General features: G+C 37.9%; 1 protein-coding gene across 7 annotated transcripts in view; it reads right to left on the bottom strand.

Annotated features, from left to right (window-relative positions):
* The window catches only part of TBC1D1 (TBC1 domain family member 1), a 105,934-nt gene that overhangs the window by 51,545 nt on the left and 40,524 nt on the right, over positions 1-13,865 (bottom strand). For all 7 annotated transcript variants that reach the window (XM_041458595.1, XM_041458586.1, XM_041458604.1 and 4 more), the window contains 4 exons: positions 5,871-6,404; positions 2,713-2,802; positions 1,622-1,726; positions 857-989 (listed from right to left, as the gene is read on the bottom strand). In XM_041458595.1, the coding sequence (XP_041314529.1) occupies positions 857-989; positions 1,622-1,726; positions 2,713-2,802; positions 5,871-6,404 (862 nt within the window). The remainder of the gene's footprint in view (positions 1-856; positions 990-1,621; positions 1,727-2,712; positions 2,803-5,870; positions 6,405-13,865) is intronic.

Here is a 13,865-nt window from a genome sequence, read left to right as displayed (position 1 = left end):
TTTCTGTGGAAAAACAGCAAGCCATCAACAGTATTGTGCAGTTCAGTTTCTGATCATGGAATATCGCCTTCAGAAGCAGACAATATGATTAATAACATGGCTTGATTGAAGGTATTAAGGAACATTTGCCTTTAAGAAACTTCCCAAAAATCACAGCTAGCTGAAAGCCAAAATAGAGTGAAAGTACTTTTGGAAGTTCTCCAGTTTCATCAAATTAACACTAGGCAGGTTTTAGTCCAACAAGCCACTGCCACGTGATCTGACAAGCTGCTGTTGTCCTTTATTCACCCCAAACTTCACTTAAGTGAACAAAATCTAACACTGAAATTTGCTGAAATGTAAAGAGGATTTTTATTACTTGAACGTCTGTTCCTGGGCAGCAACTACAATTCTAATTCCTGTGTTTCCATGAAGGAGCAGAGATCAACACCACATATTAAAAGCATTCTGTTCAGTTCCTGCTTAGTGATAGCATAATGCCAGTTTCTAAGTGGATTCAATAGGAGCAGGTCATAGCTATTGCAGCATCTGTCCTTCAGAGGTTCCTTATCTACAGTCTTCTGCATTTATAGGGCTAAAAGAGCCAAACAAGCTGCAACTTGGTAATGTTTACACTTGGAAACAGTTTTCAAAAGTTCAACTAAAACACATAAAGGAGCTTACCTCTTGTTAGAAAATTCCTATTACTTTACAGAAAACCTGACACTATAGTCCTCTATATAAAAGTACCTGGCTCTCAACTTTTCCCCCAAGTCCCAAGCTCTTTTTAAGCAGTAATTTCCTTAGGATTTTACATACTGTCCACCAATGAAACTGCCAGAAAAAATATTCAACCAGAAAATTCTTTAAACTTCACCTTCTATCTTTTCACAGAGTTTATGCAAACTTTGCATAGGACACCCTTCACAGAGCTGGGGCTGTGCCTTGGAAGTTTGTTGTACAGCAGCCACAGTAAAAGCCTGTTTCAATGTCATCATGATTTCATCAACCTGAAAAGAACAGCATGCAGAAGAAAAGAATTTAACTCTTCCACTGTTTTCCTTAACACAAACACAACAGTTTTTTAGAATGATACTGCCCTTTGCATGGAAATGTGCTTATGATTGAAAACCCAAGCTGTTGGTTGCTATGTCGGCTCTGTGCACAAACACACAAGCACAATAAAACTCATCATGAACTCATGTCTCTTCCAGGCCACCCAATTTTATAACTGTGGTCCAATGAATGATAAAACCCGCTATCTCAAAGCCCTTTCTTGTCTATGATCAAAAAGCTTACTGCAGTTGTGATGCACTGGTCTTATGGTCTTACTTAGAGCACAGGAGTGTAGTCCTGATTTTCAGAACAGGTGCCCTAAGAGAAAACACGCCCCAGAAAGAGGCATAAGGTCTGACTTAGTTTGTGAAATGAAGATTTAGTGGATTTTAAAGAGGATTTTAACTTCTGCCCTCAAAACAAATGGAAAGGTATCTTGCAGACTGCTATATTAGTTACATTTTTGAAATACTTGTATTTCTGAGTGGAGTAGGATTTGAGGACATTCAGCAAAATACAGAGCATAGAGCAATAGAAGACATTTAGGGCCTAATATTCTGTTTGGATATTCTTGTCTTTCACTTACCAGTGCTTCATCTGTACACTGAAATACATAGCAAACAAAGTGGAAGCCTCCATTTTCTGAAGACTCTCTGCAGATGAACCCAAAGTGATCCACATGTCTAATTCCCTAGCAAAGAAACAACAGCAGTGAAACAGTCATACCTGCTCTCAATGTTTTGTACCTGTATTTCTTTCAGGAAGAAAAGAACAAAATAGCATTACGTGTAGGTCACTTTTCCCTGTTAGAGCTACATTAAAGACATCTGGCCATTAAAATTCTGTCCTGTTAGAGAACCTAATACTTCATGAATCTTTAATTTCAATTAAGTCAGACATTGTTTTGTTTTTCATTTTGTTTTTAATGGATGAAGTACAAAAGACCCATACAGCAAACTCAGAGATTAATAAATCCTATTAAAAATGTATTTTACTCTGAAATTTTCAGAATATGTGCCTATATGTTCAGTGACAAAAGCTATTATCATCAAATTAAAAAATAGAGTAATTTATGGAAAATAAACCCTGCAAAACAAACAAAAAAACTCAGGCAGAAGGACAGAGAAGCACACTCTGTGGCACAAGAAAAAGGGATTAATAGTGAATGAAGAGTCTCTGACACACCCTGCCCACAGTGCATCACATATATTACCTCTGCATGGCAGAGGACTGTCCTCATTTAAACACATGCAACCTATATTCTTGTAAAGAATATACTTTTAAAGTATTTTTCAGATAACTCTTCCATATAATTTTTCTCCTTTCATTCTCACTTCTTGAAAAATATGGCTCAGAGATCCCAAGATCTACACAACCGTGAATCATGCTCACTGCAGTCTCAAACAAGAGTTTGTTCCTGACCAGTGTGCTCCTTCTAGCTAATATTATTCATCCACTGCACACAGGAGTGAGTTTTCATTTCAGAAATCACAATGCAAAGCATGAAAGAAGAATGATGGTCTTATAAAATTACTGATTAATTAGCAGCTTTTCAACAGCAATCACTGAAACTGCTGTTGAGAGAATCCATGTGGAGTGCAAGGATTACATGAGCATTCACAAGCAGAGAATATTTAAACAACAAAAAAAGATAGAAAGAATACACTACAATCTTACCTGAGAACAAAAGGATATTTCTTTAAAGCTTTTCTCAATTGCGACTTTTTTTGTGTCAGGACTGATAAGGTAAACTTCAGACTGGCCAATCTAAAAAGAGCAAAATAAATTGCAAGATGCTAAAAAGTAACATTACACTTTCTTTTGTCCCACTATACAAATGTTTCCTAAATATAGATCTCAATTTTTTTTCTACCTGTATATTTATATCAATTAGCATATTACTACCAGAAAGAATACTGAAACAACACTGATCTGGCATTGAGAGCTCTGCACATTATGGCACTGAGGTTTAACGAGACAAGAAAATACTGTTTAAACAGATGAGAGCAATATTGTATCACAAGTAACCTACTTTGCACTGAGAGAAATACACTCCCTCTTCCTATTTTCTGCAGTCTTGCAATGTACTACAGTCACAGAAGCTAGTTCATAAGGCTGCTTTAAAATTTAAATCCAAGCGTGTGCTTCTTCCTGTAATCTACTTAATAATTTTTGTGAACTTTATTTATTTATGGCACACATAACATTTAATTTAAAGCACTTAAACTCAAAAACAAATTAATTTATTGGAGTATATTTTCTAATGTAATTTAATCTGTAGGTCATTTGTACAGTCAAAAGATGATGCTAAGTATTGATGGGCAAAGTGTATTTTCATGGTGAAACTATTGTTTTCATTTTTTCAGATTCTGGTAACATCTTTGTGAGATAGTAACAGAAAAATTTAAATTCCTCATATTTTCTAGCATGTCAGAGACTGCTAAAAACAAATCTCATATCAGATTTTAGGAAGGCAGGTGGAATTTAGATCCACTCATGAGCATGACTTGGAGAAATCCACTTCAATCAGTACCCAGTACCAAAAGATGCACAAAAAAACATCGGCAGCACCAATTTAACTGTACTTTCTTAAGAGAGTGGGAAGGGACAAATCTCATGTGGGAAGAGATCAAGTCAGATATGCCACATCTGTATATCTAAAAATGGTCCTGTGCATTCACCTTCCACCTCTTCTTTCACTTCAACCACTCACAATGGTTCTCCCCAGATGCCTGCTGGTTTCCTTGTATTGTCGCTGGGGCTGATCTTGCCTTTGTTCATGGGGTTATTCCTTCCAACACCTACTCCTGATTACTGCTGTGTTCCCCTCTCTGCAGCAAGAGCCTCCTTCTTATTGCTCAGTCCCACATAATTTTTTCACATTTGGCCCCTGGGCAGTAGTGATCATTTGAAGTCAACTGAACAAGGGGAAAAAACTCAAACCAATGAACCTCTTTCCCCCTCATCCTCCAATATACAGCCAGGAGAAAAACCTCAAAATACCCCCTCCTCCCCACCTTCAAATCCTAAGAAATTGGGCTAGGAAAGTGGTTCTTCAGGAAGAAGATATGAAGATCAGGACTCTTTGAACCAAGTGAGAAGAACTGCCAAATAATTAATCTGAATATTTTTCACACGTCATGCATCAGCCAACCTTTTCTTCAGTCCTGGGCAAAATGTAAGTAACTGAGAATATACCAGCCATTTTTTTCCCTCTGGATGCTAAGCTACTTGTAAGTGTTTCATATGTAGCCACACACACTGATGAGACTCAAGCATGCTGCCTGCATTCCCTGACTCAGAACCGGCTGAACACTGGGGAAAGGTAACCAACAAACTCAGCTCTGCCATCAGCTGCTGCCTGTGGATACTGAAGGCACAAACTAGAGTTACTTCACTTCCTTATATTCAGCTGAATTTAGACTGGCTGAATAGGAAAAGAATACAGCTGTGCATACTAAACAATATTTTCCCAGGCAGAAAGCAACCCAAGACACAAAGCCAGATCAGCAAAGCCTCACAATTCGGAAATGTGGCTGCCAGCAGGTGACTGACATTATATTTAGACTGAAGCTGCAGGTGTCTTTGAGACAACTCATATATTGCATATATTTAATATAAATATATTTTAATACATTTGCATATATTTAATATAAATTAAAAATGCACTCACTGGAGTAAGAGGATTTGGACCTACCCAGCCCAACTATAATCTCTCTATTTCTAAAATATGTGCCATGAATCAATAACAGAGTAATGATTTATTTAAAATTAGTCATTATTATTACAAAGGGTACCTATATTCTTTATGTGAAATACATGCTCAGGGGAAGAAGGTGAACATGGCTTTCTTTTTACTAGGGAAGAAACATCTCTCCACCTTCTTGCACTCACTGTTTGATGTCAGCCTGTCACAACCAAACAGAAGCTTTAATTCAGGTATAGCTGACTACAACATTTTCTGCATGCTACTTTTTACAGATATAATACAGTGGAAATCCTCCTTAAGGATTTTCCTTCCCTGCTTTAAAAAACCTCCTATGATTGCACACACTCCACTCCATTACTGGCCTTAAGAATGTCCAGCTCCAACAGCAGCTGATGGATCCAAGATGACCTTAGGAGAGTCAGTCATTGCAGTATCAGCTCCAGGTTTGTATCATGCTCAGAAGATACAAGCTGAGTAAAATATGTTACATAGCTTATCTATCATGACGCTTGTAAGAGGAGCAAATACCACACTCCCTGCTTGCTTCTCAGTTCTTAGAAAATAGTTTTGCTGCTCACCTATCAAGGCAAGGGCATTGCTAGACACATCAAAGCAGGGCAGGAGTGGAAGCATGTGTGGAGTAGTGTAGGAAGCTATTACACTACTACCACACCATTACGCAAGCATGCTGGCAGCAGGAGCATCTTCATCAATTCAACCGCTTATCATGGGACAAAGTCTACTAGCTCTCAGTCATGGTTTGGTCCTTCTGCTCTAGTTACAGATAATTTGTTCCCCTGGAAATTTATTTCTGTTATTACTAGCTAATATAAGTGTACATACCATTCTGCAATTGCACAACTACCTACTAACTTGCAGTAACTTTCTAAAAGCTTTCTTTAGAAGCCCAAGGTTTCAGGCAGTACTGTTTTAAACTATTTAATATAAACTTATTTAGAATATGTAAACCAATTTGCACTAACAGGCAAGTTTAAGTTAAGCTTTGGTAATTGCAATTAAGTTATCAAAGAAGTAACTGCCATCTGTCAGAACATCTGCTTTGGTGTCTGCCACTCCAAACTCCAAGATGTGAAAACGCTACCAGAAGCTGCAAATCTTGCTTTACCGTAAACAACATAGTCCGGTTTTCTGCAATGTCAGTTGGCTGCACAACACTGTGTCCATAGACGAGTTGACTTTTTAGGTTCAGTGAAATTGCATCTTCTTCAAAAGATCTGACAAAGCTGTTACTCCTAAGGCTTCCCTCTTGGAAATCCTTCTTAAAAGCAAAGGAACGAAGTCCAGGTTGAGAAAAAGATTTCCTAATTGGCCTTTTTTCCTCCTCTTCATTGACCAAGGGCTGGAACACAGACCGTAATTTGCTGCTGAAAGAGAAACCTCCAAAGTTATTAGCAGTTTCATGTTGTTGGGATGATGAGCTGAAATCTGAATTTTTCGTACAGCTTGCACGATTGAATTTCTCAATGCATTCATCTATGAGTGCTGGAGGCGCATTTTTATGTGCTACTGTTACCCGTCCACAGAAGAGCACCTCAAACTTTTTGGCAAAAGGGTCTTCAACATCTGAGAGATTATTCTGAAACTCTTCTTGACGGGCAATTTTTCCAGCTTGTCGAATAGAGCTTATAATCTCAGGCACCTACAAGAGGGGGGAAAAAATACACATTAGCATCTGGTACTTTATGACAAACAAATTGCAAAATTAAGAGGCTCCCTATTGTGATTTTCCTGGAAGGATACTTTGATTTAGTTTCAAAAGTAAAAGACCAGTTGAAGTGATCTTGCATTCATTCAAGAGATACATTATAGCAGTTAAACACTGAGAAGGAATTTCTCATTTGTCTCCTTGCCAGGAGTTCACCATCATCAACACTTTGTCAAAAGAACTTTGTCCCTTGTAATGCTCTTCATCTTCAGTAAAACTTTTGCCACTGAATCAACCTTTATAACGTGACAAATTCCAAATCAAAATGAGATAGAAGTACTTCAAAAAGCACACAAGAAGACATGGACTAATTAATTGGTAAAGTTACTTAATCTGTTATTTTTCACTCCCCTCTCTTACTCAAACACTCATGTCATGTAGGTTAATGAGTCTCACAAATTTGCTTTTCCCTTCATGATAGCATATTACATTGTTATGGCAGTTTGGTGGCTTTAAAAAAAAAAAAGTAAGTAGCTGTATTTTTTAATAACTATATTCATTATTTTACATGTTCATTTTTATTCTACTATCCTAGATGACACTGTTAAATAATATTACCTCATATACAGTATTATGTGCAGGGCATCTGTATGAGACAGCAGTCTGCTACAGATCACAGATGTTGTAATGAGAACCCAAACTGCCATGTGACACATTCTGAGGGACAGTAAACGGTCTCAGTTGCTGATATGGTTAGATGGTAGTGATAGGCATATGCTCTCTGCTAAGCTGCTGTGAGGCCAATGCTTGGTTACATCACATTGCTTTAACTGACCTAGGAGATTAAGGTTCCTCTGCAGTCTGTGCTGCTGCTGCAGTAATGAAAAATGTGAGGCCACCATCTATGATTACAACTGCTAATTCTGCCAGTTTTATTCACCAAACTTACTTTGAGAAAAATCCATGCAAAGAGTGCTAATTTCCTGACAAAATGGATTTCCCCTGTCAAGCATCAACTGGAACTCACTTTACTTACAAGTATTTGGTTGCAGATAGTACAGAAAGAAGCCTGGGACCAGCAGCCTAGAAGAACAACCTCTCCTATGAGAAAAGGCATCCCTAAACCTAGAGAATATTTTTGAGACCTGGCCTCTGGGTTTTTTTCAGACATTTTTACAGCTATGTATTCCTTAATCATAATACAGTAATGTGCATAAAGCAACTGAGGAAACAGCAAAGGACTCTGAGGGAAAAAAAATCTGAACCGTGAAAATTGAATGAATATTCTGGATGCTCATAAAGACCTCAATAGGATTCCTTTTATAGAAAAGGAAACAAAGATAAAGATATGGATAGATAGGTAGGTAGGTAGGTGGGTGGGTAGGTAGATAGAGGATTTAAAACAGTAAGTAGCACATTACAAAATAGGAACTCAGGAAGCATTACTTCACCCTTCAGCACAAGGCATGAGTCATCAGCTAATCATTCAGCAAAGATAACAGGGAAGAATGGGGTAAGAAAAGCAGGGTCAGGAATTTTTAAGTCCATTCTCTGATATGTCACAAACCAGTCAGAAAGCCTTGGGCTCAGGCAACTTTATGCTGAACTTCTTTATCATATGCAACAAGAACATCAAGGGTATAACAAATCTTTAGTACCTCAAACAATATGCATTTGCTCTACAGTGAGTTTAAGGTCCACCTCAGTTTTATTTACTCAACACTCCTTCAAAGAAACAATTCTGAGTGGCATAACATATCAGACTTACAATAAAACATAAAGCTTCATTCTACCCACATTTGAAGGTGCAACTGTTTTAGCAATTTTTAATAAACATGTTTTACTCTTGTGGGAGTGCCTGGACTCATCAGCCATAGGCAATTTTACTACTGAGCTGCCCAGGATACATGCAGAGACCAGCAATCCCACCTCCACTTTTGCTGAGGCTGCAGAGGCAGCAGCAAAGGACTGAGGCATTTTCTGGACTCTGTTTACTTTGGTAAAGCCAACATCAGTTCTCAAAAGAGGACCACTACCTCAACCACAGTTAAGCTCTCCCTGATGTGTAAGCTACACACACATCAGTGACTATAAGGACAGTTTCCAGCAGTGCAGGTGCTGCAAGGGTTACGGCTGAGCTAAAGCCCTGACAAGGCACTAGGGATCCAGCACATCTATGCACTTACTGAATTTAATTTCTTCAATGTTTTTTCTTAACAAATACCTTGGACATTGACAAAATAGCTATCCAACTGTGGCTATACTTTATATACAGACAGTGCTTAGGGAAAGACACTATATCACACAGAAGGACTTTGCAGTAGTTAATAAACTTTGTGTCTGAGGAGACCAAGCAGGCCTGTTGATGAAAAATCAAGGGGAGTATTTATTTATTTATTTTCACACATGCTAGGGCTTGAATCATGTCATTGATAAGTAACAGCTGGCTTCCGTGCTACACTTACTAAAAAACACAGACTCTTCTGTTCTCACTTACAGACCTAAAAAAATTTCCAGCCTGCTAATAAAATTTTATTACTTATGATTAGGCAATTGATGCAGCAGCAGCAGAAACAGCAGAAGCAGCAGATCATCACCTCATTTTCCTGCGATGCTTATGTACATTTATCTATTTATACACATTTATCTATTTTCATTAGTAAAGATAAGATCCATGATGAATGAATGAAAAAAAAAAAAAACCAAATACTTTTTTTCCCTGGAACGACACTTTGCCTGATCAAGATTTGTGCTCTTTTTATCTACCTGTACCACTCCAGACTTTTTATGCAAGTATGGAAAATGAACAATCCACTTGCCCTCTGTATCCTCTGACATTGGCTCTCCAAGTAAACAAACCGGGATGCTTAGTAAACAAACATGAAGTAAACAGTAGTTAAAAATAAGTATATTATAATTATTTCAGGTTATTAGAATAAAGATGTAGGCTCTATCTTGCCAAATGTTTATTAACCACAGCTGGAACATTTCCAGATTAAGCAGCATGCCACTGGGTGATCAGTAACCACATCTCTTGCAAACCTCCAAAAATTAATTAAGATGTAAACATAATCAGGTTTTATGGCTCTTCAATTTGTATCAAAAAGCAGCAAGGATGAAGTTGCTTCTGAATTAAGTTAATGTTGCTTGGAGTCTTTTAAAGATTGTGGGCTCTTTCTGAACACAAGAATTAGATACACAATATGTTTACACAAGATATAATATATATATACAAGATATATATACACAAGATATTTATCTTTTTTGTTTAATTACAAAGGTAATTTAATTACAAGCTGGCATAGGTTGCCCAGAGAGATTGCAGAGTCTCCATCCTTGTGGATATGCAAACTCTGACTGGACATGAGCTGAGCAGCCTGCTCTAGGTGACCCTGCTTTGAGCAGGGGGCTGAACTAGATGTCCTCCTGAGGGGCCACCCTCTGTCACCCTGGGGATTTAGATACCAACTGCTTTTATACATACCTATTGGTAATTGTGCCTTCTAATCTGAACTTGCTAAGACAGTGGGGAAAGACTGTTGTGCACAGGATTTCTTCCTGCCATGCAAATCCTCTTTTCTAGCATACTTCTATTCTTAAGTATTTTCTGATTTGTTTCTTAATACAAATATATAATTAGTGGATAAAGATTATTTCTGCAATCAGAAAAACCACTGCTGCTGACCTAAAATTATTTCCCTAAACCCACAAAACTATGTACATAACATCTGTGTAAACAACAATGAACTTTTACCAAACACATAGCATTACCTTCTTATCACTTCAGGCCAAATAAGCCTGCTGAACAGAAGACACAAATGAAAAGTACTAGGGAAAATGTTTTGTGTTTAGAATGTCTGAATTAGATACAGAAAAAGATCACGTATCTATAACCATTAAAAATAACACTGAACTTGTGGGTTTTTTTAAAGTGGACCACGTTATTTCTGCTATAATGAGAATGTTTACTTTGCAAAGACAAAGCAGGAAACTGAAATGCTGAGTATTCTTATGACGTGGCTTGTGGGTATTCAAGCAAATTACAAACCAACACCTAGGACTTCCTAGTGAATGCTACTCAGTCACAAGACAAATAGCTACAGCTTCTATGCCATGCAACAAATAATGACAAAAGGCAGTAATTTTTAAGCATGCATGGGTTTGCTGCATCTGAAGAACAAAGAACAGCTCTTTCCCCTCACATAAATTGCAATTGCATTTTTACCCCTTGAAACTAGCAGTCAACCAGAAAGTTTACATACAAGCATGTAAAGCTGGGAGAACTAGCTGAAAAAAGAAAAAAGTGGGATAATTTATTATTCTAGATGCTATGCAATATTTATACCTGCAGCACAAATCCACCTGTTTACACCTACCAGTCTCTGCATAAGGCTGAAGCACTGGCTTAATGATTTCACGGACATAAGAGGTTTTGTTTAACCTAAGCCAGACCTGTGCTGACAGGAACTGGTCTTATGCAACAGAGTCCTGAAATTGCTGGAGACTGAAAAACATTAGGGTCAGATTCTTAAACTGAACCTCAGGAGGTCTCACACCACCCCAGCTAGAACAAGCCTGGAAAATCTTTCACAAAACTCTTGAAACAAGCAGATGTTTTGCCTGAATTTTGCTAGCTTACTCAAGCAAGAGAGAACATCGGAATTATTTTTAAGCGCTTTTACTTGCTTTTTTTCCCTGATCAATAGAGCAGGCTCAATAAAATATGTCAAGAAATCTAATACTGTTTGCTGTTAGCATCTTTCCTTCTAGATTTTACGAGAGAGTACTGCTACAGAAAAGATAGGGTACACAGCTATTTAACCGTGGGAGAAGCTATCTAGTTGTATCAGGACAATTATAGCAATATTTTTGTCACCTGTAAGTTATTTACGATCATGGAATATTTGTAAAAGTAGTAGAATGAAGAAATTAAAATAATTTTTAAACATATGCAACACAGATAAAAGGTAATACAGCACAGTATTTACTTGCATTTTTTAAAAGACTGCATAAAAGCTTTTATTTCAGCAGTTTGATATGTAATAAAAACCAGTTGGTCTGTTTTCAGTACACTGGTGGCAAAATAGCTGTCCAGAAATCAATGCAGATCAGCATTTCCTGTCCTTACCACTCTTTAAGCCACAGTAGTGGTCAACGGACTTCTCAAACACTTTTCTCCACTCATAGGATTTAAAGTTTGGCATTTTTAAACCAAAAGCATTTTAATTAATATAGTTTACAGATATTCTTCTTTTAAATTGAGATACTGCATGATTTCTCTTTCCAAAATCAGAGAATGACTTAATTTGGAAGTGACCTCTGATGGTGCAGTCTCCCACATTGAGCAAGACAAATTTCCAAGTTAGATAGAACTTCAAACTTTGATGAGATGCTGGGAGTCACATACAGCTAAGTTACACATAGGAATAGCAAGACAAAATTATCTTACTCTCTGACATTAGCAGAAATTCATGGTAGAAAAGAGCTATGAACTTTGCAGTTCATCTCTATTTCAGTGAAAGACTTTTTATATTCAGGTCTTATCTCAAGTGTCTTCACAGAGCTTTTGCTTCTACTGTTATCTTGTTTAGAGACTGGTCTATAGTCTCCTACACCTCCCTGACTTTTTCCAGTCATTAACTTCAATTCTTGTTGTAAAACATTTTTACCCATTGACTCTTAATAAACAGTTTTTATTTGATTTTTATTCTTCCCACAAAATCACTTTCAAACCCAGATTTAATTCGGGGAACAATAAAGTTCACAGCTCTTCCAGTCCCTGGCTGATGACTGTCCTTGCAAGCTCCTGTCAGTTTTTCTGTGCATAGCAAATGCACCAGGGGTAGAACTGAAGAGACATTCTTACCAACAGCTCCCTAAGTATTTCAGATTCACAGGTGCACAGAGAGACAAGTCACCCTCACTCCATGACTTCACTTCTCAACACATATGAACCACAATTTTGCTGCTGTATCCTCACTGCCCATAAGACAGCTATAAACTGTGCCACTCTGAGCAGCTTCACCAGTTGGTCTAGAACATTTCTCTCTATGGCACATAAGATGCACTGGGTGTCTCACTTAACCAGGGAACTCATCAATGTCCTTTGAAAAGGAGAACAAGTTGGAGCACAACCAGAGGGCTGGGAGGGGTAGCCAGGGTAACAGCCAGCAGGACTAACCACAGTGCAGGTATGCTGCTTAGGAAGGCCTGTGAAACCTACAAAAGCAAGACAGAGGTGCTGTTTCAGCCTTAATAATGGAGAGCTCAACAGCTGAATATCATCACCATGGGCCCATAAAAGGAAGACCAGTCATACATGTTTACTTGTGGGCATGGTTTCCTTAGTAAGGTTTGAATGGGCATTATACAGAGAAAGGGATAAGTGAGAGTGATAAGGCTAAGACTCAAATTTTGCAGGGATGCTTAAAAAAGGTGATGAATCTGCACTAAAATTCAAAGGATATTCTGTGTGGGGCAGAAGAGAGTTCTCTGTTTAAATCTAGTTATTTTTGACCTGGATGAGTGGATGAATGCCATTAGCATCATCTGAGATGACTGACACAGTAAGCTCAGTAAGCTGAAGAGCAGAGCTCCATGTAGCCAACACATACTCTTTACAGTATACACATTATCATGAAAAGCTGTAAAGGGGACTAGACTTTCCACACACATCAAGTGCTAGCTCCAGAAGATTGTTAAAGTACTGCAGACTGATGTCATCAGTACTGTATGCCACTTTCACAGTACTGCATTCCTTTTAATATTACAGGCAAATCTCAGCTCGAGAACATTCCTCATGATTCCTCAGCCAGACAGAAAAGAGTACACTTTTTGCAAAATCACGTGAATTTGAGAGCACTCCATGTAATTTAAATAGGGACAAAAAGGTTCTCTTTCCTTCTGGAAAAAAAACACCAAAAAACAAAACAAACCCAAACCCGCATTTGCAGAATCTGTTCATGCAGTATTGTAAACAAGCTCAGAAATAGAACTTAAGTGTACTCAATACTCTAATGAAGTTGGACTGCTCTGTTTTGTGATGGTGCTTTCTCCCCAAGAGAGATACATCATGTTGCTGATGCACTTAAAGGGTTTCTTACACATGCTTTTAAGACATACCTTATTTGAATCCTGAAATACAAAAAAAGCTGGCTACTCTCCATAAAAAAAAAACCTCCATGTCCTAGATTGCTTCTTACTTTCGGATCCTTCCTCACGAAAATGCATGACTCAAAAGCAAACTGCAGTTGGCAAAGTCCCAGCGTGTGTTTAGAATACCTTCAAATGCAACAGCACCTGACTGGTTCTGGAGGGGCTATTCCTATAAATTGTGCTTTTGGGAAGAATACAGGTATACTCTGCCATATACCTGGTGTGCTTATTACATAGTGTTCACTAATTCATATTTTCCCAGTCCTTTCTGTCCTTACAATAAAACCCATTTATTTTCAT

Source organism: Pyrgilauda ruficollis, unplaced genomic scaffold, assembly GCF_017590135.1.
Source record: "Pyrgilauda ruficollis isolate IOZ18807 unplaced genomic scaffold, ASM1759013v1 scaffold1, whole genome shotgun sequence".
Classification (NCBI taxonomy): Eukaryota; Metazoa; Chordata; class Aves; order Passeriformes; family Passeridae; genus Pyrgilauda; species Pyrgilauda ruficollis.
The sequence above is the reverse complement of the archived record's forward strand: the minus strand, read 5'-3'. Positions and strand labels throughout refer to the sequence as shown.